The 27,666-nt window shown below is 37.4% G+C and overlaps 1 protein-coding gene across 1 annotated transcript; it reads right to left on the reverse strand.

Moving 5' to 3' along the window:
- Window positions 1-1,131: 1,131 nt before the first annotated feature.
- BRAP (BRCA1 associated protein) lies at window positions 1,132-27,519 on the reverse strand. The gene is made up of 12 exons (XM_051972796.1): window positions 27,182-27,519; window positions 25,014-25,175; window positions 24,090-24,285; window positions 22,329-22,518; window positions 17,829-17,942; window positions 16,648-16,796; window positions 12,829-12,904; window positions 12,211-12,349; window positions 11,706-11,815; window positions 8,346-8,435; window positions 4,756-4,859; window positions 1,132-3,674 (listed from the first exon to the last, which is right to left on the reverse strand). The coding sequence occupies exons 1-12, from the start codon at window positions 27,264-27,266 to the stop codon at window positions 3,311-3,313; spliced, it is 1,779 nt and encodes a 592-aa protein (XP_051828756.1). The 5' UTR covers window positions 27,267-27,519; the 3' UTR covers window positions 1,132-3,310.
- Between the last annotated feature and the right edge of the window lie 147 nt (window positions 27,520-27,666).

Genomic DNA, 27,666 nt, shown 5'->3' on the forward strand with positions numbered 1-27,666 from the left:
CTAGCAAACATTATAAGATGGGATCTCTATACAAACACTATTTATGGATGTACTTCTTTCAAAATTGATAGGCTACTCTAGGACCAAAAAAACTAGATGGCTGCCTTTTAGGATGCATTCTAAAGTTTGCACTGCACCTTTCATACATACTCTTATTTGAACCTCACGACTCTGAGATAGAGTACTATGCATGCTATTAGCCCCAGAACTGAACTGATGTACACCAGGACACCAGTGCCCGCCATCAGAAATAAGCTGGCATTTTCCTTGCTCTCAATTCAGAGCCTCCTTATTCATGACAGATTACCTTACCTTCAGATTACCATGACCTTTTCCTGCCAGGATCCATTCCAGACGCTTCGTGTATCTCAGGTGGCAATGACAGTGAAGACTGAGAAAACCCCATTGTGCTAAGTTGTGAGTAAATGCTCTCTAATGGGTCTGTTTCAGCCACTTAATGAGCGATGCTTCCAACACATCCTTCTGTAGCCTATGCGACAGACCTCCGGGGACTGCCTGAGGGCTGCCCCCCCCTTAGAACTGGGTCTTCCAGTGTGTCTGAAGTGATGGTGTAGATTCCAAAGAGGTGACCACTGGGGTGATGGTAGGGGTCACCTGCTCTGGAAAGCCTATTCAAATCCGCATGATTCTTCTCTTCAAACTATTATTATTATTTATTAAGCTGCTTACAGGATATATTCCCCCACTAGAGTACAAGCTCCTTGAGGACAAGAACTGTTTTATGGTTCTTGTGACTTAGCCCCTGGGACACCATGAACTTAATAAAATGCTTACTTGACTGGATGTACTATGTGTCTTGCAGATGACCCAGGTGCCCTGTAAGGGAAAAGCTCCTCAAAGGGCCCAGCCAGCTGTATGTGTCAGCAAATGAGCTCTTTAACATGAAGAGAGGAAGGTCCTGTCTCAAGACAAAATTGTTTTTTGGCCGCATCTCTTTTGTCTCAATGACAGACTGGAAGCCACTTCCTTTGCTTTTCTATCCAAAGCCCAGGAATCAGGGGCTGATGGTAGCTCCTGAATCCAGTCCCTGATACTTTCCCAGGATATTAACCAATGGCATGTCCCTAAACAGTTTGCAATTCAAGACAATAAATCACACCCACACAAGAGTCATTCCAAAGCTGAGCAATTTTAATGCAATTTCCCCGTTCAGGGTAGTGTGGGGATGGTAAGTGGCCCATTTTCAACTTGGAAAATGCAGTAGCAGCTTCCCTTCTTACAAATGCTCCCCCTCCCTCCATCTCCCCCTTGTGAAACTCAGTTAAATTCAAAATACATGAATTTCAAAACAAACAATTTTAAAAAATATACTTTGTCTAGTTAAGACTTTATGATAGCTACCTTGATAAAACATCTTTCCCTCCAATCATTACCTTTTTTTTTTGTTTATTTCCCTGTTATAGCCTCATATTACTTAGTTCCACCCCTTCTGGAAAAAAAAAAAGAATCACTGCTTTCCCACCTGGTTATTTTCTTATTTTATGGTGTGGTGAGCTTGTAGAAAGGATACTGCACACTCCTAAACTAATTCTAATTCTCTTAATTAGATCACTATTCCAGCTCCTGAAAGGTCAAACATGCAACACAAGCTCTTGGCCAAAAAGCAGGATTCTATCTAGTGTAAAAATATATTTTAAATAAAATAGAATTTCTATAGGAGAGAGAATTTGACTCTGTTTTACACGCTGACTAAGGTTTTAAGATAAATCTGTACCTAAGGCCAAATCAACCTGTCTAGTAGGTCTATAGTAGCAAAGGACTGAGAATGTGTAAGAACATTTATGTGAGAAAGTTCCTCAGAGATGCTACAGCAGCAAGTCAGAAGAACAAAGAGGAAAAATGCAGCTGGTACACTAAGCTGTAGATGAGATTCTGAAGAAAAAAGTGATGATGTAGACCAATCACCATCAAAAAATAATTTTGAAATGTGAGAATTTAGAGACAAACTGATTAACTGTTGCATTAAAAAAAAAAATTCAGGACCTAACAGTATTTGCTATGTAATTTACTCTGCTAGCTTTACTCAAACCCAAAGGCCAACAGCCAATACTGTTCTCAATTAAATTTTGCTCTGCATATCCAAATACAAGTCACACTATAGCTTGAGGTTCTGATCCATCACTGGAGGTCAAAAAAAAAAAAAAAAAAAAAAAAAAAAAAAAAAAAAAAAAAAAAGACCACTTATAAAGGGGCTATGTCAAATTCATTTTGGTCCAATTCAGGGCAATTTAGTCTTTGGAGATTTTTTTCTTTCTGAAGTTTATTTTAGCCTCTAGCTCAACAAAGAATGTAACCTATATGAATATTTAATCAGCACTGATCTCAGCAGAAAGCACAGCTGGCAGGACAGGTATCCCATATACCCCCACTTAATTTACATATCCAACTAGGCTGAGTTACTTGGTCAGTTTATGTGACTCAATGCCCATCTGCTGGAGCGAGAGCACTTATAAGGGAGGGAGCTGTCAGTAAGACTCTGGGCAACAATCACTAAACCTTCAGACTTCAGAGTCATAACAAAATTATTTGAACTCAAAACAAAGTGGAAATGCAATTGTCATGTCCATAGTGAGTGTGTTCTGTTCAATTTTGTTTTGTTTGTTTTTCCCCCTGGCCACTCCTAAAACTGGAGTAGATGCTACAGTAACATGCATCTAGGACTGGTTCTCAAACTTCCTTAAAGAGGACGGCCTTTCCATTTCCCTTTAGCAGGGCACACATATCAATATCTGATAGAAAGGAGTTTTGCTCATCAGTATCCAACAGGACCAACTTCTGACAAATGTTTCTGGAACGACCGAATGGCTCGTACAGCCTCAAATGTGCCTGTTTTCTTAACCTTTGCAGCTGCTACTGCTCCAAGGGTCCTTTGGTGCTCCAGTGCCTAGGAAATCTTCACTTGAGGTTTCAAATTTTTTCTTAATATCAAAAACTGACCCCAGGACTTAAGTGTGAAATATACCAACTCAATAAATACAGCTGAAAAATGTAGAGTTAGTTTTGGGTAAATTTGGAAGGCAAAATGGTAATTAAAACATGTCAGAAATTAGCTAAATAGAACAGTTTAAAGAAAAACCCTTTAAATTCCCATTAGCCATCCTGGTCAATAAACCCCTATAACTCATTAAACAACACACTAGGAAAAAAACGATCCAAACAATTTCATGTTGATCCTCACTTGGTGTACTTACTTATTCAGTAACCAACCTCACATTGAGCTGGCAGCCCCTGACCACCTCTTGGTGCCAGGGGCCACTGTCTTAGCCACAAGTGCTTGCTTACAAGAGGCTCACTTGCCCCTCTTGCCCCGGCCCTTTCTGGAGGGCAGCTTCCCTGTACCTCCGCTGGAAGGGGAGCTTGCAGCGGAGGCCATGGCAATGTTGATCTGTCCTTCCTGGATTTCCTGCCGGGTCTCGGCTGGCAGGTGATTAATTTTCTGCTGGGCTTCTAGGTAGAACATGACATCCCGCAGCTGCTCCTGGATCTCTGTGATCTGCATGTCCTTCTGATCACAAGTCTCCTTCAGAACTTTCTCCTCCTCCTTAAGCTTGTTTTGCAGGAGGACTTGATTGGCTCGCAAACACTTGTTCATTTCTTGCTCTTCTTTGAGCTCAGTGGACAGTTTGGCTAGTTTTACGTTCAGCTGTGTGCACCTTTTAAAAAACAAAAGCAACACAATGCATTTTCCACTAGCTCTCTCCTCTGTAAACCAATGAAGGAGCCAATGCTCCAGGGTCTCTCCCTTATCCAAACACTTCACTATCATCAGGTTCAGGCATCTCAGCAGTATTATCTCTGGCTAACACATTTAAAGTACACAGGAACACACTCACAGATCATTTCGATTATTTTTAAAAAATTATCTGGATTTGAAAATTCAAGAGCACATTATAGTCCAGCCACAACCTACCCAGGAATAATTACTAAACCTTTCCAGTAGTTCTGTCTGTTAGTTGCTGGGGGCATGCTTGGGTGATGGGCAGTGTTGATAGAAGAAAGTTATCAGGAAAAATAGCACTCCTGCAAAGTTAAGTGCTCTGACCTCAATTGATATACTGCATAGAGAGGGGGAATGTGCTTTTAAAATTAATTTTAAGACTAAGCGACCTATGGACCTACCTCTTATTCACTCAGGGAACAGAAGAAATAGACAGGAAATCACCCAGAAAACCCAGGAAAATTACTTAAACTTAGTAACATTTGCCTTTCTTCTCAAAATACCTGCAGCAGTTTCTGTTCTGACCTACAACTGGTTAATCTTTTGCTCAACACTCATCAACTTTCTCCTTCACAACTCTCCCTGCCTCCCTTTAAAGTACACTGTATTTCTGGCCCAGCTGGAAGAGCCCTCTTTACTCTATATACCAGGACGACTCCATCCAATTATCCGTATCTTCCTAAGAACAGCTAACTATGGAAATAGAAAAATTTCTCCTGGAGACAAAGAAGGAAGACTGTGTTTTACCAAGAGAAGAGGGAACTACATTTTACAATATCTTTTAAATTATTCTGACCTTTAAAGATAAATACCCCATTTTCTACTCAATAGGTGGTCCAAAAGCAGGCAAGTGCTATATAAAGAGGAAAGAATATTATGCAAGACTGATAATGAAAATAGTTTTTCTAAGTTTGAACACCATTTCATAATATTTCCATAACTATTAGGGAAATTATTCCATTATTTGAGGGATTTATTTAAAAAATCCTTTAAAGAAAATAGAACCAAATACATACTTTCTTTCCACAGATTGCTTTTCTTTTTGGAGATCATTGAGTCTATGCTCCAGAGTATCACATTTCTCAATTGTTTCTTTAAATTTAGTCTTCATGTTGTTAATCTGAAAGTGCAAACAGATATGTCTATACTTTAGGCAGAGCAAAGTCCTGTAAACTTCTCGTTAATATTACTATTTTAGTGGCAGTTTCTAGACTTCTAGACTATTCTACCACAGATGGTCAATATCTTTATCTGTTTTTTAATTTTTAAAAAATTGTAAAGCATTTTTTTCTGTTCCACGCACTACTTTCCCAAACAAAACCAAATCAAAATCCCCTGTGACAATTAAGAACCGCAAAACAAATTTGTATCTACATTGGCCATGTCATAAAAACACGTCCTATTCAGCATATTAATCTGCTGTCATTCTGCTGGAAGGTAGACAGCATTCTTCACTACTAGCTATCTGGATTCATGGTTTATTACTATGTTGATCAGAATTCTTAAGGTTTTTTTCAGAATTGTTAATTTCTATACTTCAGACGTTATGGTATAAACCGTTCTACTAGTTCTGCTCACTTTGTACCAGTTCACAGAAGTTGTCATCAGGTTTCTCTAAAATCAATTTTCATCTTTGAGTTGTAAGCACAACAATATTGTTTTTATTGTATTAGTTGAAGAAGATTAACTTAATGGCCTTCTCTCACCTACTACAATACTGTTTTTATTGTATCAGTTGAAGAACATTAACTTAATGGACTTCCCTCACCTACTAACTTTTTACTAGAAATCAACAAAAACCAATTAAATGATCTGACTGAACAATAAGTCTACTTATTTCATTTTACCTCTTCTTGTAGCAGATTCCCAACTTGAATTTCTAAAGGCTAATAAATATGTCAAAAAATAAACAGGAGGAAGGAAAAACAAAAGGGCCAGGATAATTTGTCACCTAAACAACTAATACCTGCTTAATCAAGGACACAGGAAGTAAGAAAACTCATACTGAAAGCCAAAGTTTGCTAGTAGGGTTCTAGGGCCTAATTTTAAAAGTGGCTCCTTTTTGTGGCATCATTGTTACATAGCAATTAATCCAAAAGTACCCTAAAGGACACACAATACCATGGGATGACCTTTACAAATTACTTGCATAAAGCATTCTAGATTGCAATGTCAGTGTTTGTTTCCACAAAACCTATAAACAAGATTATAGAGTAGTTTCCATTATACATCTCTCTCTAGTCACTGATAAATAGCCAGTCAGTTGACCTTTGGCTCTGTCAAGGTCATTTTTCCATGAGTTTGAATAAAATCAGTTCATTTTTAGGGATTATTCTAAGGGTAAAGAAATGCTTTACTTAGTGGAGAGAAGGGTCTCTTCTGGGCTTCTCATGACTATTTCAGATGAACACAAGTGCTAGCTAGTTTTACAAGCTAGAGAGGCTTCCAGTATGGGCTCAATGATGAATTAAAGTGAAAATAGAAAAATGTGAGGACACCTGAAGTAAATGAAAGCACTAGCAAGCTAGTAGAGGGAATGGCAACCACCAAAGACCTTTGAAGAGTATACCATTTTCCACTTACCACAATCTAAATATCTCCAAAGAATATGAAATGTAAATCTTAAATCCTTTGCACTAAGCATTTATCTTGCTAGGAAAATTAGTATCTTAGTTCCATTCCCCCCCACTCTTAGTAAAGATGTGGCTGTGACAGTGTAATTTGAGCTTGAGTTTATCAGGAGTTCAACAGATCTGGTTCATCCTCTTTCACAGGTTAAGTGGCAGGTAATCTAAAGGTCATATGACAACTGGGCATTAGCCCAAGCAGAAATTGACTGTGCCTTGGATCCTGAGTTCTGAGAAAGGTCTAATCCAACTGAAAAGTAGTTCCCGGTTCCAGTTTTGCAATAGCCAGAGTGACTCCACTTATAACAAGGAAGGTCACAAAATTCTTCAATTGAAATTATTTTAATGCACTTTAAAAGAATATGTTATATTATATTTTAACATGTATTGGAATACCTGCCATCTAGGGGTGGGGGAAAGGAGGAGAAAATTTGGAAAAGAAGGTTTTGCAAGGGTCAGTGTTGAAAAATTACCCATGCATATGTTTTGTAAATAAAAAGCTACAGTAATAATGAAAAAAAAAAAGACTATGTTATCCAGTCCATTTTATGAGGAATGTGGAAATCATAAAAGGTTAAATGATACCATTTTACTGAATATACTTCTGGAACCTGACTACCTCCTTTTACCCTCTCTTTCCAAAGAATGCTTCATACCCAGAAATGCTTATTGAATTGAATTCCCCAGGAAAATAGTGTCTCCAGCAGGAAGGCACATTGTAAAAAAATAAATAAATAAAAAAATAAATTTGAATTTGGATCACTGTATTGTTGACAATATAAAGTCATTTACAATTGTTCACCATACAACATTGTCGTTACTATGTACAGTGTTCTCCTGGTTCTGCTCACTTCACTCTTCATCAATTCATGTAAGTCTTTACAGGTTTTTCTGAAACCATGCTGACTGCCATTTCTCATAGCACAATAGCAGTCCACCACAATCTTATACCACAACTTGTTCAGTCGCTCACCAATCAAAGGGTACACAATTTTTACAGCTCTTTGCACATAGTTCCAAATTGCTCTCTAGAATAGTTATAACAGTTCACAACCATACTAACAGTATATTACTGTTCTAGTTTTCCCCACTTTCCCTCTAACATTTATCATTTTCTTTTTGTTATATTAATCAATCAAAATTATTTTTATTTGCCTGTTTCTAGTCAATAATGATTTAGAGCATTTTTTCATAGGATTACAGGTAGCTTTGATTTCTTCATCTGACAAGTGCCCATTCACATCCTTTGACCATTTATGAATTGGGGAATGACTTGTGTTCTTATGAATTTAATTCAGTTCTCTATATATCTGAGAAATGAAGCCTTTAGATAATTTGCTAGAAACTCCTCTCAGTTTTGTTTTCCTTCTAATTTTGGTTGCATTCTGTTTCTGCGAAAACTATTTAAGTGTATATAATCAAAATACCCATTTCATATTTCATAATCCTATCTCATTTGGTTGTAAATTTTTTCCTTATCCATAAGGTCTGATAGGTAAATTATTCCATGCTCCCTTAATTTGCTTATGTTATCATCCTTTATCTCTTAATTATTACCCATTTTGACCTTATCTTGGTATATATGCATACAAGCACCATTGCATGTTCCCAGGAATCATGTTCATTTTAGTTACTTTTAAGCTGCCAAACCATCTGGTTGATTCAAATGACACATCCTTATATTTTTAAAACAAACAACCCCCTCCCTCTCCCCACAAAACCCCCAAACATGCCTATACATAGCATTAGATAAATTAAGATTAAAAAATTTAAAATAATAAGCCTTCAAAATTAAGATGTGGCTTAAATGTTTCCACCTAAAATGAAAAACACTTTTTTCTCTGGAGAGGAGACTGGGAAGGAAAAGATTTTAGAAATAATAATCCTCCCAAATTTTACCTTCCACCCCTCACCCCTATGCCTCCATAGTGTTAAGAGATCAAAATTGTATCTCCCCAGTTACCAATAAGGAGACTCACTTCCTCAGCAGTATCTTTTTCTATCCGGACTATCTTGTTTTCCCAGTAGATTCGCTGAGATTCTAGCTGGCTCGTTAGTAAATAAGAATACTAGAACCAGAAAGAATAATATAGATAAGAATACATATGAAACAATTGTTGACAATTTGCTAAAATCTGTTTAGAAAGCTGAACCAAAAATAATTATAAAGAAACCTAAGAATAAAAATTACAATATGACATTTTATCTTAGCTGAGTCTGCTACTCTAAATAAGCTGGACTTGACTCCATATTTTTCTTAATGATGTGTGTATGTATTATAGGAAAAGTTTTATATAGACTAGGATGCTTAAATTGAGATTTTAAGGAAAGTAGGAAAGAGGGTTAAGATAAGGAGGGAGTGAGTTTTAGGCAAAAGATACAACCAGTACAAAGATAAAGAAACAAGACACAAAGGTGATGAACAGTGAGAAGGCCAGTTTAGTATGATCATAAAGTCTATGCAATAAATCTAGAAAGCCAGGGTGCATCCCAATTGTGAAGTTTTTTTTAAAAATAGATTTTATCCATACATTTTTGTTTTTACATTGCTTAGATTCCCTTTCTCATTTCTTATCCTTATTTTTTTTTTAAAGAGGAAAAATAATTTAGTAAAACTGATCAACAAATTGAAAAGATGTGTCTATATATATATATATATATGTATAAAAATAAAAAATATGTGCTGTGGCCAGCACAACACAAATGGCCTAGTGGCAGTCGAAAATAAGGAGACAGGCTTGCTGATAATGCAACAGAGCCATTTATTGAGAAAAATGTTACTTTCTTAAAACCATGTTACTATGAAAAACATTGCAGCCTTGTTTAATCTTAGGAGGAGGGGAACATCTCATTTATTGAAGTTTCTAGCTTCCTGGGAGTTCTCTACAATAATGATCCACACCTATGGATTGCTGCTTGTTTGAAAAAAAAAAAAAATCGTCTCCTCTCATCTTTTCTTTTGAGCCAAGTTTGGTTTTTTCCTAAAGATTCTTTGTAGCTATTCTTTTGAATTAGACTGTTTAGCTTAGGGTCTCCAGGTCTCCATGGCCACCATGCACAGCTTTAATAACTTCCTTATTGGCCTGCCTGCTTAAGTCTCTAGCCTTCCAATCTACCCTCCACTTAACAGATGCAGGTGATGTTCCTAGGCTGATCGTGCCATTCCCCTTCCATTTCCCCCAATAAATTCCACATCTCATCACTTCCAAGATCAAATATTAATTTTTGTCAGGGCAGGTAAAGCCCTTCACAACTGAGCCTCTTGTTATATTTCCAGCCTTTTTCCACCTACTCTGTGAAGCATGCTCCTGGAACATGCCGTTCCATCTCCCACCCTGGCAGCTCCATGCCTGGGATGCTCTGGCCCTTCACTTCTGCCTTTCAGTTTCTAAAGCTTAAATCCCATGTTCTGCAAGAGGCCTTTCCTCTCTCTGACTCTCTCCATAGATACTGTTTGCATAATGTCACAATATGCTGTCTCTTCCAACAGACTATGAAGCTCCTTGAGGACAGGGACCATCTTTTTACCTTTTTTTGTTTCCCAGGGCTTAGAACAGCATCTGGCACACAGAAAATGCTTAAGAAATGCCTGCTTACTTGCTGACAGACACTACTCTTCTGCAGACCATCATCTTTTGTCCCCTACCACAATCACCTCTCAATTAGTCTCCCTGTCTCTAGCTTTCCCTTCTCCAGACTATTCTTACACAGCCACCCCACTGACATTCCTAAAGCCCAAGTATGACAATGTTCCTCCACTGGTTAGGAAATTTTCATGGCCTCTTATTGTCTCTAGAACAACATGCAACCACCCCTACCCTTTAAAGCCATTTACAACGTGGCTCAAACCTATCTTCGAAGGTTGGTTACACAACACGCCCTACCCCATGCCAGGTTCCAGCCAAACTGGCCTATTTGCCATTCTCCACACCTTTGCACAATTTGTCCCCATGCCTGGAATGTGTGCCCTCCTCTGGGAATCTCTAGCTCCCTTCAAGAACCAAAACAAGTGACACTGCTCACACACCGACTTTCCCGAGTTCTCCCAATTGTTAGTGGTATCCTCTATTTATTTTGCAGTAACTTCTCTTTTGTTAAATGGTGCCTCCAACAGTCTTTGGAGGCAGAGACTGTAGCACTGTTACTATTGTGTTCAGCTCCTAGCACATAGTAGATTTTAATAAATAATAAAATTAAAGTAGGCAAGAGCATGAAATCAAGTGATTTTCACATGAGAAGTAGTGTAAAGTAGATCACTGATCTATAACAATGTAGAGGTGGAGGGACAACAAACATGAGGGACACGGTTAATTTCATGACTTACCATTTGATATGGAAAGCTATTCTCTCTTATGACACAGATAGCAACCTATATAACATATGGTTTCCCTCTAAGTGCTATAGCAAAAAAACAACTAAACAAAACATTTCCCTGTAACTAAAGTAATGGCGATTCTCAGATACTGACATAAAGATGCAGTACATCAACAGAGCCATATATGGAGCTCTTACAGCCTGAGCTGCCACCAGGCTAGCCTAGACTTCGGGAAATCAATGTTATTTCCATACCCTGATGAGGCACCAGAGCAGGACAGAGTTAAAAACTGCACTGCTCCCTATAATCTATCACAATACACTAGTGACTAGCTTCTTAAAATGTGATTTGTGATCCCAAACGGGGTCTTGTAACTGATCGTGGGGGTTGTCAAATTATGATTTATTATCAGTAAATGTTTGATTTGTATACCTATTTCATATACGTATATACTCAAGAGTTGCATAAAAATCTCAGGTGAAAAGGGGTCACAAGTGGAAAAAGTTTAAGCCCTGATTTAAAGGATTAGAAGCAGGAAAGACTAGAGAATAGCACAAAGAAGAATCATGCAGGACGAAAGGATGTGAAGGATTGCAATGGGTATAAAGTGGGCATATACACTGATGAAATAACTGATCCACTGAAGTAATTTTTTAGTAACATGGATAATATTTCTTTAACAGTTTTTGCATGAAGAAAACACTATAATCAGCTTTTGACTTTATAATTACCTAATAGCATTAAATTTATTTCTCTTTAGGGGCAAAAAACCTCCCCAAACCAGCCCACAATTGTTTAGTATTCTACGTATAATTATAGTACACTTTAAATGAGCTCTGCCAGACATTAAAAAAAGAAAAAGAAAAAGAAAAACAATTCCTTAAATCATTTGGTTCAGGTAGAGAAATCTGTAAGGTCAAAGGCTGGTAAAATTCTAGGTAAAATGGTTAAATTCCAAACCTAAACAGTGTTTAAAAGACTAACCAACAAAATGAATACCAATTCAAGAAGTAAAATACCTTACCTCTAACTGTAAGGCATCTATTTTCTCTTCCTGACAAGTATCACCCTCACATTCATACTGTACTATCTTTCCATCAGTTTTACTTGCAACCAATCGATGAACATAATTATCTAGAGGGAAAAGAAAAAAATCAAAAGTTTTCTTAGAAATAGGTCTCTATAAGCTTTTAAATCACAAAAAAAGACTTTTTAAGAAAGTTATCTAAAGGACTAGACGGGTAATAGTTTGCTCAAGAAAGGGTTAGTTTAGGCTTGGTAGTTTCATCAGTGAGAGGTTTGGCAGTTTGTGGAGTATAATTACCATGCTGTTCAAGTTCAAGTTATTCATGGGACCCTAAACATGTTATGCTGCTATGCCAAGGGAGATCAACGTTTGCAGCAATTAGTAGGAAATGACAGCTATTTATTGTTAGCAATAAAGGGAAACTGCAGAGTTGAAAAGATGTCTGCTCCTAATAAAATGTGTGGGCAGACTGATAATAAAAGTGACAGCAGTGTGCTCATACCTCCAGCATAATCCCAGACTCGGTGATTAGTTAGCTGCATTGCATAAGTGTGCTGGGTTTCTTCAAAGTGCTTGTAAGCATGCCGACTTACATATCGTCCACATCCTATATGGCCACAGATCAAACAAATCCAGAGGTTCTGTCAACAAACCAGAAAGGCAACCATTAGGCAATGTAACTGATAAATCTGCTACACCGCAGCAGATAGGGTCTGAGATACAGAGGAATACTTTGGTTTGTACCTTCAAGAGTTCTGAACATATGCATTTTGAGACCCACGAACCAATGAACAGTTTTAATGATAAATCATTTTCCATCTTGTTTTTTTGAGTACACTAAGAAAATAGCAAGAGTGAAGTTTCAGAATTGTATTAAGTACATACTGATTAAAAACAGAATAGATAAAAGTATCAAGTCATAGTAGAGTATTAGAGGCATATTAGAAATGAGAGATGCAGTTATACTTCCTGTCTGATCCCTAAAAAAAGACTTTAATGTAGATCCCCAGAGAAACAAGTTGGCTCAACAGGACCTAAAAGGAATTTAATTGTACCCAGCAGAGAATACTCCCAGCTAAGTCAAGATGAGTTCATCACTCTTTTAAAACCCATTACTTACTTCCTGAACTCCACATTCAAAACATTTATTTTCTTCTACAGGTTCTGGTGTTTGACAGTATCTGCAAACAGGACACCTATCAGGGCAACCATCAGAAGACAGAGGAAGATAAAAAAACATGTTTCAGATTAGATAAGACTTGTAAAAGATAGCTTTTTGTAGTATTAAAAAATGTGAATATGACGGGAGAGAGAATATTGCTGCTAATCTCTCTTCCTTTTTTTCTTTTTTAAAAAATTTATTTAGCATTTTACTTTTCCCCAATTACATGTAAAATTTTTTTTTGACATTTTCAAAACTTTTGAGTTCTAAATTCTCTTCCTCCTTTTCCAACCCACTCCCTCTCCTTCATTGGAAAGGCAAGAAACTCAATATAGGTTATAGATGTATAGTCATGTAAAACTTATTTCCATATTAATCATATAATAAAAGAAAAATGATCCAAAAAAACCTCATCCAAGAAAAATAGTTAAAAAAAAATTATGCCTCTCTCTGTATTCAGACTCCATCAGTTCTTTCTCTAAGGCTGGACAACATTTTTCATCATAAGCCCTTCAGAGCTGTCTTGGATCATTGAACTGCTAAAAATAACTAAGTCATTTACGTTGATCATATTTTAATATTGTTGTTATTGTATACAATGTTCTCCTGGTTCTATTCATTTTTATTTTGCATCAGTTCATGTATGTCTTTCCGGGGCATCTGAACATTCTGCTCACCATTTCTCATAACACAACATTCCATCACAATCATGTATCACAACTTGTTCAGCTATTCCTTCCTTAATTGATGGCATCCCCTTAATGTCCAATTCTTTGCTATCAGAAAAGAACTGCTGTAAAAATTGTTGTACATATACATCTTTTCCCCCCTCCCTGTTTAAAATCTCCTTTGGGATAAAAATCTAGCTGGAATACAGATCTCCAAAATGGCTGGACCACAATTCCACCAACAGTGCATTAGGATCTCAATTTTTCCACATCCCTTTAACTCCCCCCTGCCATTAGCTAATGTAATAGAATTGGATAACTTTTCTTTCCCTAAATAAAATTTCAAAAACAAAATAAAGGGTAACATTCAAATTACAAATTTACAAGAAAGGACATTACTTATCTTAAGGATATAACATGAAAAACATAACCTCTTGATATGATAACTTTACAAATAAAAAGATAAAGGACAATGGGAAAAGAAATGAGGGAGAAGCCTGGATCATACTATATATTCCTTTCTATCTTTCTTTTTTTCCCCTAGGAATCTCTCTCTATTTTTTTTTTAAATTTTATTTTATAATAACTTTATATTGACAGAATCCATGCCAGGGTAATTTTTCCTTTCTATCTTTCTGCCTAGAGTTTAAGACTAATAGTCAGAAGTCTACAAATCAGAATTAGGAACTTAAAAGATAACTTATCAAGTTGTTTAATAGTACTGGGTGTCATTAGTAACCATCTCCTTCCTAAAGGCTTTACTTCAAGACTTTAAAAGATCTCAGATTTTATCCAGGTGGGAATCCCTTCTCACTGACAGAATGCCGCTTTCTAGTGATTTAGGAAATAGTATACCATGTATAGCTGGGGTTAAAAAAAAAAAGGCTCATCTGACAGAGTCAACTTCCAAATCTAGGCTAGTCTTTATAATACATGAATGCATATCACTATAGTGCCTATATTTTTAAGCTTTTTCAAGGGTTATACTTTTTTCTCTTCTTAGAAGAGGTAAGAGACTATATGTTTAGTTCTGCAAAACTGCTTTTTAAAAATTCTTTATTACAAGGGATGGCTTTATGCAAAGGGAAGGGAAAGTATATATCTGGAAATAAAGATGATATAAAAGCCAAAGATATCAATAAAAAGTAAAAACAAAAAAGCAGTTTCAATCTTACTTTCACTATTACCCTTAGTTGGCTGAAACAGCTTTTACTAAATGATAACACCCATCATAAGTGCACTTTCTGATATTTATAAGGCAGCATGCTATAAGCTGAGGCAAGCCAAGTAGAGCAGTGGATGGAGCTCCAGGACTTGAGACCAATCTAGCCTCAGACACTTAGCAGCTGGGTAACCCTAGGCAAGTGAGTTAACATCTATTTGTCTCAATTTCCTCAACTGCAAAATGGAGATAACAGGGCCTATCTCAAAGGGTTATTGTAAGGAACAAATGAGATTATCTGTAAAGAGGTTAACAGAGTAAGATGTTTAATTAGTATCTCTCCCTCTCTTCTCTATTTAGGTGAAAATTATTAGGTAGATTATATTGGTCCCATTATAAATATTTGGCAAATGGTGTTCAAAGATAAAAGATGGATTTGATGGCATTAGTTACAGTTCACTATCTTATGTGGTATGTAAAAAAATACAAAATCTGCTTCCAATGCAGTTTTTAATCACTATTGTTTGTGAAGCACAACTTTTTTTTTTTTGATCATCCAAAAACCTCAACATTAAAAAAAAATTTTTTTTCAGGCAAACTTTTGGCTATCAACACTTTGTTATTTAAGCTAAACAGCAACGAAAAGTGAATTTTATAGTTAACTGTCCAAACTATCTGATCATAAGTCTATGAATATGATAACTAATTTAAGAAGAAAAAAAACAAAATAACGTCTACTCTTATGTCAAAGAGGGTAAACAAAACTATTATGAAATGGTAATAACCATGAAGGTTATTAACAAAAAGGAAGTCTCAGCTCTCTCTGAATCTCTCCTTTTTCTCATCTTCTTTCCCCAACTGGAATGTAAACTCTTTGAGGGAAAGCTTCCTTCTATTTGTGTCCCCATTGCTCAGCAGACTGCATTACAAATATTCTCATTTTTTCCCCCTCGGATGGAAAGTATGAGCTCTTAATATCTCTATTTTACAGATTAATGACAGGCACAGGTTAGTTGACTTTTATAGGACCACACACAGCCAGTAAACACCTGAGGCCAGATTTGGACTCAATCTTCCTGACTCTGTGCCTGGTGCTCTGTGCACTGTGACACCCCCTAGCGGCCTCGAAATTACTTCACCTCTCTGAATATCTATTTCTGTCTCTGTAAAAGGAGGAGGTTAAGACTAAATTAATCCCTTCGAGTTCTAAATTCTCAGGGACACTTGACAACTGATATTACCAGAGTTGACACAGAACTCTCTGCCAGGTACGTGACCATGCCACTGAAGGCCCAGGGGCAACAGTCAGGTTACTAGATAGAGAGCTAACCTTCCTGACATCAGGGACCTTGATAGTTTGCAGAGGAAACTGTTAAGTGGCTGGAGTGTCCTGTCAAGGCAATCTCATCTGCTAAAGTCATCTGAAACATTATAAGTAAGAAATCTTAAAACATTCTTTTGCTTGGCAATAACTATGACCTTTGGCCAGTGACTACTAACATTCACAACAAACTAAAATGCCACTTAGGCAGCTGCTGCTTCATTGATGAAAAATTTGGAACAAACAGCCTACAGTATTAGATGGGAAGCATGATTCTGGAACAAGACTTGGCCACAGCATAGATCAACATAAATGAGAGCTTCAAATTTTGTCATTTAATTTCTGTAGAATGGAAGGAAAGAATAACTCGTGATTTACTGGACAAATTCCATCTGGAAGCTCAGAACTCAAACTCAATGTTATTAAAGAGAGTTTGGTCCAAGAATGCTGCTTATTCTCAAGAATGATGGGATAAGAAAAGAAAATGGAAGGACAATGAAATCTGCTAAGTACCACCCACAATCTGTGAAACTGAAAAGAGCAAGACTTTTTTTTTTTTTTTTTAAATTCTGAAGAGGCTTATCACATTTATAGAGCTTAAGGGGGGAAAAAGCCATCATACTTACGTAGTGTCATCCCAGCGTTGCAGACACTGGCTATGAAAACTATGATTGCACAACGTGGTAAGTATCCCATTCACAGACTCATCCATCCTCTCTAAGCACACTGTGCACTTGGGGAGCTCTGTCAGGTCCATCACTGGGAGACTGGCACCCTAGATATAAATGCAACCACCACCTTTCATTTTAACAAGTTAGGAGTTGATAAACTGTTTAAGTAGAATGAGCAAACTGCTAATTAGGAAATTTAAATTCTTTAAGTTTCTAGCCAAAAGCACGCTGACCTTCATGAAGACATGAGTCTGGGATAACAACAAAATATTCAATACCTTGATTTATTTAGAAAAAGTAGCTATCAAAAATAGCTTTATTAGATATAAATCCGCTGACAAACTGACTTCAATTACATATATTTTTAAAACCATAAATATAGTATATGATGAAAATCACTTTACATTCTCAGAAGAATTTTGCAAAGTTCTTCAAATTTTAATATTCAATTTTTTCAAGCTAGCTAGTAAATCTATTTTGCTTGGAGGAAAAGTTTTCTAATGCGAGGCCCAGAATTTATTCTCAACTTAACAACATAATAGTGTAATAGGTTTTACTTCAATCAAGTCTAATGCAAAGTAGAGAATATTAACTACTACACTTTGGAACAATAAACCTAGAATATAATGTAATTAAAGTGATGAATCCTTACAATGATAATCAACTGAGGCAAAAAACTTTGCCAGATGACAAGCAACTCAGGGAGATATCAAGAAGTTTTCAAAACGACAAATAACTAGGTATGTAGATATGGGAATAGATAGATTTATAAAACTACTTCCAAGTTTCACTTGATCAATATTGATAGTGACTTAATATAATTCTGTTATGCTTACTTTATTTTTATAAACTATTATACTAATATATATAGTTATATATTATATGTAGTTTGCTATATAAACATATATTACATACGAATTTATAACAATGTTTAATTTATAGTGTTTCTCCTTATAATTCCCCTATTAATGGATCATTCACATTTTATATATGATGACAATAAGAGTTCAAAAAAGACAAAGACTTGTTCCCAAGTCTTTAGACTCAAATGACACGAATGCTCTTTTCATCACATTCCGTTACTTCTCATGAGCATTTCTAGAAATCTTAAAAACAGGAAAAGCCTTCAAACTTACATCTTCCGATTTCACCACTTCAGCTCTCTCTACATACACCAACTGGCAAACATCTTCTTCTATTGAATTAAATTGTCGACCATTGCATGCCATATAAAAACTATCTGCATCAGCCTGTGAATATAAAGAAGGGAGGGGGAAAGTTAATTACTCAGAGGAAGTGACATTTCCTCTAGCCATCTATATGTGCATCTCCAAGGAAAAATTTTTAATATTTTTATTTAGAAAAATCACACAATTAAGAGCCACATCCTAAGGCTATCTGAACCTGTCCAGGTCAATATTCTACTTGTCCACAATACTTTCTGAGCCGAAGACATTTTTTACTTAAGCATTTACGTGCAGAAAGCTGACAACTATTCAGATTTAAATATTCAACTGGCAATAGTCAATTTTCTCCCATCCCTAGTAAGCACTTTCATAGCAGCTGAAAAGTAAATTTCCTTTTGCAAAGCCTTGGAACCAAATCAGAATTAATGGATGCTTAAGATGAGTTCCATTAAAAAAGTCAACAGTCATGCCAGAGGAAAAAGGCATTAGTGCAAGTTGAATAAAGAAAAAAAATTCACCTTCTTGAGTAAGCAAAATATAAATCTCATCATGAGGGTTTAAAGAACTGAGCTCCCAGTATCAAATATGATGGCTAAAGGGCTCCAAGTTTGGAATGCCTACAAATTAAGTCATTCTCCAAGGTTCCTAGGGAATAATGTTTAGTGGGAAGAGAACTCCCCAAAACTTTTGGCTCTTATAAAGCTGCTACAAGGATTAAGAATCTATCTTCTTTCCTAAATACACACTCCTTCAAAAATGGCAAGATGAAATATGTTTGTGTAGATAAGACATTGCCTTTTGGTCTGGTTTTAGGAGACAGAAAATAGGTGACTCCACTTAAAAAATTAGCCTTTTAGAGAGCACCGAACTCATCTTTCATTATTTTTCATATAGTAGGGTCAGCAAAATTTGGAAAAAGGTACAAACCTAAACACAGGAAGTAAGTCTGCACTTAGTATTTTATAATAGCACTTAGTTTGCAAAAGGAAATATCATACAAATTTTATCACCACAGAGAACCTACACAGATTCAGAAAGATTCTCCAGATCTTTGGGAAATAAAGAAATGTTCTTTATCCCAAAGCTCTCAGTACTCCTTTAGAGCTTATAGCACCAGAATTTTTAGAGTGCTTTTAATGCCCTTTGATGGATGGAAATTCAATCTTACTTATCTTGTTTAATGTTTATTAAATGTAATCAAGTGAGCCAAACATTTGATGAGGAACTGCCAGCTTCACATTTTTAAGGTGTTCCTCCTCCCCAGAAAAAAATGGTTTTTTAATGTTCAACTCTGCAAGATGTTAATAGCAGAATTTTCTATCACACTGATATTACAAAGAAGAAAATACTTAAAAGAGCCCCCTTCATTCCCTATCAGTCACAGTTTTTTTCTTGGAATATGTAATTATGAAGAGGCACCTTAAGACAAGTAATACTTGTTTGAAGAAACTAGTGGTAGAAAGCTAGTTACCCAGACAGATATTCCAGTTTCTCTGAACCACTACTCTTGGCCAAAGTGGCAAAGACTGCTGCTGGGACAAGGCACAAATGCCCCTCATATCATTCCTTCTCGTGTCTTTTTAATACTATTCAGACTTAGAATTCTTTATCCAAGGAAAAGAAGGGTAAAAGATAACCAATTCCTCTGCTTCATTCAACAATCACAAACATTATCCTTTTAAAAAACAACAAAAAAAGACCTTTCCATTACAAAAGACATTGTTCATAAATCTCAGACATCTCTTACATAGATATCCAAATAAAGAGTCCTCTCCAATGTTTCTCTTACTATTAAAAATACAGTTTATCACTTCGGTGTTAGAAGCTTTGGTTTCTTTGTTGTTTTTTGCAAAGTGATTCATCTAGCTGACCCAATAATGATAAGCTTTTTGTAACATGACCTGGTCCCAAGGATATAGGATGGGGTTTATGTTGGGGAACAGTAAAAAGAATCCATTTTTGGTCTGGAGCCTAGCAGGTCCAGATAGAAAGGCCCTCTTAGAGAGCATTAAGTATGCTGAAGCCAAAAAAGGCTGCCAAAACCCTGCCTTACTGTGCTTTTTTTTGGTGAATAAATTTAGGACTACCTTTAAAGGCCCAGATGAATTATAAGTTCTTTACTTATGAATTCAATCCCTGAAAGGTCATAGTAAATATCAGTAAATACACCTGTACATATGGCTTACAGAATAAAGTTAAGGAAAACAACCTCACATGAGGTTGGAAAAAGTACAGAGACAGTCTAATAGTTCTAAAAGATTGAAATTTTTTTTAAGAATTGAAAAGGAGACCATGAAAGAAAATGAAACAGTTTTGAAGATTGGATTGTAAGTGGTTCACAAGTATTCAAAGGAGGATTGCTAACACTTCTAGGAAAAGCCAATTACACAGTGGGGTTTATGTCAAATAATATTGGTGAGAATGCAGACCTAATGATACTCATGTCATGGAATAATCCCCACACAGACCAATAAGCTTCAAACTTTTTCCTGACTTTGGACTTAATCCCTAAATTTAGCCAACAAATGTCAGCACTCTGTCACAGAAGGTTTAGATGAATGGTCTGCTATACAATAGTAAATCCACCATCTCTACCAATAAAGCAATTCAAAGCACAATCATGGTAGATCAATAGTCATCTTCATGTACAAAGAATGGTATTTAATTACTCAGAAAAGTTGGCAAAAATGATCTCAAAATGACTATATTGAATTAACAAGAGGATAAGCTTGGGAATTTAGTGATTTTTGAAGACAAGACATTCCTTTTAATTGTGTTTTTTTTTTCAAAAAATTCCCACTCACATTTTTTCTGCATCTGGCCAACTTTGTACAAACTTGAGAATAAAGAATCTGTTTTCTGTGCTGTCAGGCCCAAGTCAAATAACTTAATCATTAAAAGGCCAGTGTGATTGTTGAAGCAAAAGTCCTTAAGATACATAAAGAGTTTGAACTAAAACTTGTATAAATGGTGACTTCCCTACATCTTCACATCACTTCTTCCAGTAAGTATAGGACATCAGTTAAAAAGAGTTTTAGAAAACCATTTACTGAATTTACAAAGTTCCCTAATGATTTTTTAAAAAAAGTATTTCCCTAATGATTTCTAATGGGCTTTGCACATTTAGTGAAAATTTAAGAGCTCTTAGACTCTTAGCTTTGCAAGCCTTGATAGTTGAAACCCATATTTGCTTTTTTACTTGTGAAGTTGAATATGGACAGGATGCTGGGTATGCATACACTTGGCATCATTTGCAAATGAACCTCACAGTGATATTTTCTCTTTCTGGTGCTATAAGAATAGAAAAGTCAGACTCAAATTTCAGCCTAAACTGTCTAAAATTTTACTGGAAAATGTGTAACAAAATGAATAAAAATCCAACATAAGAGTCAATTCATGGCTGGCAAGGATTTGATTCTGTTTGAATCTGACGCCATTGTTGCAGAGCATATACAAAGTACCATCTTTTCCTCTCCAAGTTTGCTCCCTTATAGAGCCACTGTGTGGCTGTTGTTGCAATTAACAATCTTGCATTCCTTTAAAGAGGGGGTGGCAAGCCTGTATACCTGTGATGGCATTTATGCCCTTCCACCCACAAATTCTTGTGATCTGTCAGAGACCAAGGCTAACAGCACTGAAGACACACCTATTGCCATCCAGCTAGTCTGGACTCCATTTAATTAGGGCAAATTGTGGGAGGAATTTTATTGGCAAGGTGAAGGAGTCATTGTGACAAAACTGTGTTTTAAATTCCTTGGCCTAATTTAAACAAAATATGATAGGCAAAAGAAAAACATCAATGAAAAAATTAAGGGTATTATAATTTTTAAATTATCTGGAGTTTCAAATCTATTCTTCTAAGTTTTTCCTTCAAACTAAAAATATGATATATATATACCAAAGAACCGAATTTTGGGAGCTTCTTCTTTCACTTAATACTATCATCCTTTTAAGAAATGGAGGGAAGAAATGGATCATCATTTTATCAATCTTCTCAGTATTTACCTATAACAGTGATGCCTAACCTCAATTCTGCAACAGTTTAGTAAACTCAAGAGGGATTATAACACTTGGATCTCTTACATTTAAAACTAATTTTAAAATTATGTACTTAAAGCACTTTTCAGAGGAGACAAAGAAGTGGGGAGAGGAGGGAAGAAAAATTGAGTATTGCAACTCTAACAGGTTACTGAAATAATTACTAAATGAAAACTGCCACATTATAAGTAACCACATCTCAAGGAAAAGAAGGCAGGAATTCTAATAGCGTTCACATTATTGGCTATGTAAATGGAGTTCAGTTTACAACAACACCCTAGGTTATACTCAGAGAAATATATATTTTAAGTAGTTTACATGAAAAGTTTCTGAGCCCATACCACTAGAATCAAGAGTCACACAGTTCCAAATACAGTTTGTGCAATAAAGAAATCTTATCTTAACTCATACCTGTGCACTGAACTTTATCAGCACCATATACTGGTTTGGAGTAGAGTCTCTGATTATTTTCATGTGCTCAATGACTTCATTAAAAGGAGCCACAAACTTCATGAGGTCATGACTGGTCATTGTAGCCGGGACTGTGAGGACACACAGCATAGCGCTGCGACGGACGTCTTCTTTTAAAGAGGTCATCTTACTAAAGAGACAACAATGAGACTGTCTTGAATAGAGGAGCCAGGGCGAGTCTGTATTATGCCATAGTCTCCTAGAGGTTGTCCTACCTCAGTTACTCTGCCCCCAAACCCCAGGCTATAATCATTCCCTCTTAATGTTTGATGAGATAAAGGTCTTGTATCTTTAGACTATAATCATTCCTTCTTAATGTTTGACAGGTTAAAGGTCTATCCATTTCAGACATCATTGGGATATCAATAATCTCTTCAGTACCTCTCCCCATTAGGTTATCCCCATCCAGATAGCTCCTCCATTATGTCATTGTTCTTGTTATGCTATAAAAAAGTCTTGCCTAATATTCAGGGCTGGATACTTTTAGACTACAGTCCTATCCAGTCAATTGATTTGAAGGTCAAGATAATAGATGGGAAAAACCGGATGTCTCACTAATTGACTACTTACTTGAGAACACACACACACCCACCCACCCAAAAGAATGATCACTTCAAATTATTTGCACACAAAAAAAGTAAAGTTAAGGCTTCTGTATCATTTGCCCATTAGAAAATTTTAATCTCTTCAGTTAAAAGACAAGTTATATAGTGTACCAGGCAAATATTCATCATTAAAAAAAAAAAAAAAAATCTGTCACTGATTCAGCCAGAAGCCAAACTGTGGGGTGAGAAGAGAAGGAAAGCAGAACTTTGAAAATGAGAACAGAGTTCAAAACCATGCAATACGCACAGAATACCTTTGCAGTTTTGAAGATCATAAGAAATGATTACCCCAGTTACAACAAATGGAGTAAAGAATAAACTATCCTACATTTTAGCTAATCTTTGAAATTCACTTTAGCTGCCATGAATCAATTTCAAAAATCTATTTGCCAAAATGGTTGTCACTGAAAAGTTCCATGAGTTCTCAGTGGAGTCCTGATAGACATCAGAACATCAAGATGTCGTTCAAAAGGCTACAGAGCCAGGAGGTTTTGAGCCAACTATCAATTATTAAGAACTGATGATCCACTTTGTGGATGCTCTAAATAACTTTTAGCTATCTCATCTCCTTCCCCTGCAAGTAGCCTGTCTTTGGAGCACTTTACTGCACTGCTTGTGAGTTACTATTCCACCAGAGGAGGGGGTTGGAAAAGTAGATGAAATGTTTATAAATTAATTAACTTCTTGTAGCAGCTTTGGCAAAAAGTCTGCTGAGGGAAGAAGCTGAAACTAACTAAAATGATATAACGGACTCTCCCTAGGATTCTATTATCGATGTTAATATTCCTCTCAAACATCTCCCTTCAAAATATCCACCTCCACTATTACTTTATGGGCAGATCAATATCAATACCAAAAACTATTAAGAAAGAAAAACATCTGGTCTATCCATCAAACCAAACTTTGTGTCATAAAACAAAGACTCATCAGATAAAATTAAGGAAATGTCATCACCCTGAAGGGCATCTCTGGTCACTAGGGCCACCCACATCCAAACCAGACTCCTACACCATCCAAGCCCGCCTCAGAGGGAAAAAAAGACTCCCCATCACATGCTCACACTTGTCCAATTCAGAAGGAAGAACACTTTTCTTACTTTGTTTTGTATAGGTGCATTATGCCATGAACTATTTCCACTGATGGGTTTCCACTGAAGAATGAAATCTGGTCCGGAAGTTGCTTAGAGGGAGAATCTGGAGCAACTTCTTTACTGTGATCTCCATTTCTATTTTTCTCAGGAGAGGATGATGCCTCTGAAGACTTTCTTTCTTCCATTGTAGCTTTCATCTCATCTTTCACAAATCAAAAAGTTTTGATAAAATTTATAAGGTTATAAATTATATTAGGAGGCTAATTAGGCTCAAGAATTCCTATTTCACATAAGGTCAATCAGACATTAATCTCATTACATATATCTTCCTAAAATTTTTTCAACCTTTCATTGATTGTATCTAGTAAAGAAAATTTAATGTACTACAATTTGAACAAATTCTCCAAATAATCAAATGTGTATTGAAAAAAAAAAAAAGATCTCTAAACTTCAAATTGTATTTTCTATTGGCTCCTAAAAAATAAAACCAACACTTTTGATAACTTCTAAAAACATTACACTTTTCAGAGTATGCTTGTATCCAGATATTTTATACATATGGCCAAGGCTAATATGTTTAAAAAGTAGAACTACCAGTTTTGTTCATTTAAGTTTCAGTATTGATCTAACCCCTCTTAATGGAGCAGGTGAGCAAAACAATGAAAACAAACAGATTTATTTGGATTTTGTCATTCTGCTATGAGATACTCTACTACTTTCAATAAAGCCAAGTCTATGATAATAGGATTAATTTAAAAAGTACTTGGATGAAATTAAATTGAAACCCACCTATCTATGTCATATTAAAGCAAACTATGGTAAAGCTTTATAAGATATTAAAATAATATGTTTACTGAAATATGAATATGAAAAACCAACCAGATGCATAAAAAAATCTAAAAAGAGATTTGAGACATTTGAAAAACTTACCTGGGTTAGATTTTATGGTTTCAATGATCATATCTGTCATTTCTCGCCGGCCAAGATGTTGGTGAATAATTGCTGCCTTCTCCACTGGTGCCTTTCCTTCTAAATGGACCTTAGCTGAAGCTAGTGTCTTTTCTTTGATTTCTTCATCAGACATTTCCCTAACTAAGTAAAACATAACTAATTAACATCTCATAGTGGCTGTCCAGATGGTAAAACAAACTCCTCCTCACACCAATAAAAAACCCAAGCAGATCTGTGGAATAGCACAGTCACTGTGTAGCTTCTATATTACTACAGAAGTCAGAAAAATCACCTTATCATTTTTTTTTACCAGTCTGGGACAAAGAGAAAGGGATGAGAATATAATCACTTACAAGTATATGAAGATCTGTTTTAATGATATGAACTTCTAGAGAAATTAGCCACAAAAAGAGTCATGAAGGTGATTATGTTGAGCCCCAAGTTAACATTCATCTATTAATAGTTTTTTAAAATGACCAAAATCAAGGTTTGAATTGGTGATATAAAGCAACATAAAAAACATTGTCATAAAATAATGTGGTTACAAACTTCAAAGCACTTTCATACATACATACACATATACATATGTGCATAGATATACACACATACACACATGTAAATAAAAGCTCATTTGATCCTTAAAATAATCTTGTAAAATATGTTTTACCATTCTCATTTACAGGATCAAAGAGTTGCAAGAGACCTTAGATATCATGAAACACAATCTTATTTTACATGAAGGAATTAAGGCTCAGAGAGACATTCAACTTCTTATTAACATGCCATTCAGCTGGGAAATGAAATAACTTTGAATCAAAACCCAAGACTCCTGACTGCTAGTCCAATAAGTTCCTTCTACTATCTACACTGCCTAGTTAGAGAAGTGAAGACCCTGAACATCTAATACTAGAAGTGACTGATGATCTCCACGACAGCAATCCCAACCTGCCCAAGTCTAGAAGCAGTGTCATTCCTATTCACATCCTTCCCTCCCTAAGTATGAGAGTTCTCGATTTCTCCTGACATCTGGAATATACCAATGGAGCACACACTATCCATCTGCATAACCTTTTAAAAAAAACTACTCCAGTTCTTTCTGATTCCTACTTGATCAAGTGCTGCGACCTGCTCACACACACCATGTGCTCCCTTCCCTTCCCTTTTAGTAATATTCATTTTAATACTTTAGAGACTGTATCATTCACAATTCTTAATCATAAGACTAGCACAATACTGTATTAAAAATACGGGCCTTTGTTTCAGAGAAAAATATGGAATCATTGGAAGAATTTGAAGAAATGAGCAACTCTCAAACGTATTCCAACTTGCTCTTTTCCTGCTTAACTCAATATACACTTGCAAACCACGTCCAAGGTATGCTACCCATTTAGGGGTGCGTCAGGTTAGAGGGCAAGCACCCTTCAATCCCTCAGTTCTTCTACATCAAACTCTCACCCAGGTCGCTTTACCCTTCCCTAGGGTCCACAAAGGAACGTCCAACATCTCGCACCTGAAGCCTCCCCCGTTTATTATTTCTGGTCCACCAGGGGTCTCTCCCATCAGATTGAGAGGACAGAGGCTTACTTGCCTCTTGTATCCCCAGTGCCCGGCACACAGTAGGTGCTTAACGCTGCCTGACTGGCGCATCTCTCGGGCTCCCCCACCTTCCCTGATGTGAAGGCTGCGGATCATTGGGTTCTCCAAGAGAGACCACTGGAAAGCCCTGGAGTCGGAAGCTGGGATTATGCTCCCATTTTGGAGAAGAGTGGAGATCCCCGAAGGAGCGCAGAACCTCAAGGCAGGGAGGGGGTCTAGCCGCCGAGGCAGCTTACGGGAGGCCTCGGTTGGGGAGGGGGAGGGGAAAAGGTAGGAAGAAAAAAGATCCTTCGCTATTTGTGGGAGGAGTCAGGAGAGGACGCGAAGATGTGGGACCCGGGGGAGGGGGAAGGGAGACTAGCCTGAGAATTTTGGGAGGGCATGGGGGAGGGTCTCTCTCTGTCGTCGCCCGCCCCACCCCCACCTCCTGCCCCCATTTCTCCGTCAGGAGTCCCCTCCGACCTGCAAACCGCCCCGCCCCCCTAGTCAGGATCCCACCGTCCCACGCCCGCGGGCCGCTCCGCTCTGGGTCATGACCGGGCGGTACTCACCGGCGGCCGCGCTGAAGCCGAAGCCGGCAGGCAGGGGCGAGTGGTCCGCGAGCTCCAGTCGGATCACAACCAGTGACACACTCATAGGGCGGGCAGGCGCAGCCCGGCGCGGGCCCCGACGGGCCCAGGCGGGGACGGGACGGGCCGGGCCGAGGGCGACGATACGGGCCCCTTCCCGGACAGTTGGGGAAGGGCAGAGACGCACGCCGCCGGACTGGCCCAGGGAGGCCACCGCCACCGCCGCAGGGCGGGCGGGCTGGCTGGCGGGTTGCCGGGGCCCCCGCTGCCGCTGCTGCCACCGCCGGCCCCGCGCTCCCTCGGGCGCTCTCTTCACCTCCGAAGCCCGACGGGAAGCGAGCGACCCAGAGCGCCCGCCACTTCCGCCTCCCGGCCTCCGTCCGCTTGTCACTGGCGTGACGAGGGGCACGTGACGTGAGAGAGGCGGGGCCTGAGCGAAGGGAAGGGGAGGAGAGGGGCGGGGCGGG

The sequence above is a fragment of the Antechinus flavipes genome, chromosome 1, assembly GCF_016432865.1.
Source record: "Antechinus flavipes isolate AdamAnt ecotype Samford, QLD, Australia chromosome 1, AdamAnt_v2, whole genome shotgun sequence".
NCBI classification, from domain to species: domain Eukaryota; kingdom Metazoa; phylum Chordata; class Mammalia; order Dasyuromorphia; family Dasyuridae; genus Antechinus; species Antechinus flavipes.

What these genes read in the sequence shown, in the direction of transcription:
- BRAP (XM_051972796.1), bottom strand. Translation starts at nt 27,266, where the DNA reads ATGAGTGTGTCACTGGTTGTGATCCGACTGGAGCTCGCGGACCACTCG. An exon ending in AACCATAAAATCTAACCCAG is followed by an intron (nt 24,286 to 25,013) that starts GTAAGTTTTTCA and finishes GATTTGTGAAAG; the next exon opens with ATGAGATGAAAGCTACAATG. An exon ending in AGTCTGGGATTATGCTGGAG is followed by an intron (nt 11,816 to 12,210) that starts GTATGAGCACAC and finishes TTTTCCCTCTAG; the next exon opens with ATAATTATGTTCATCGATTG.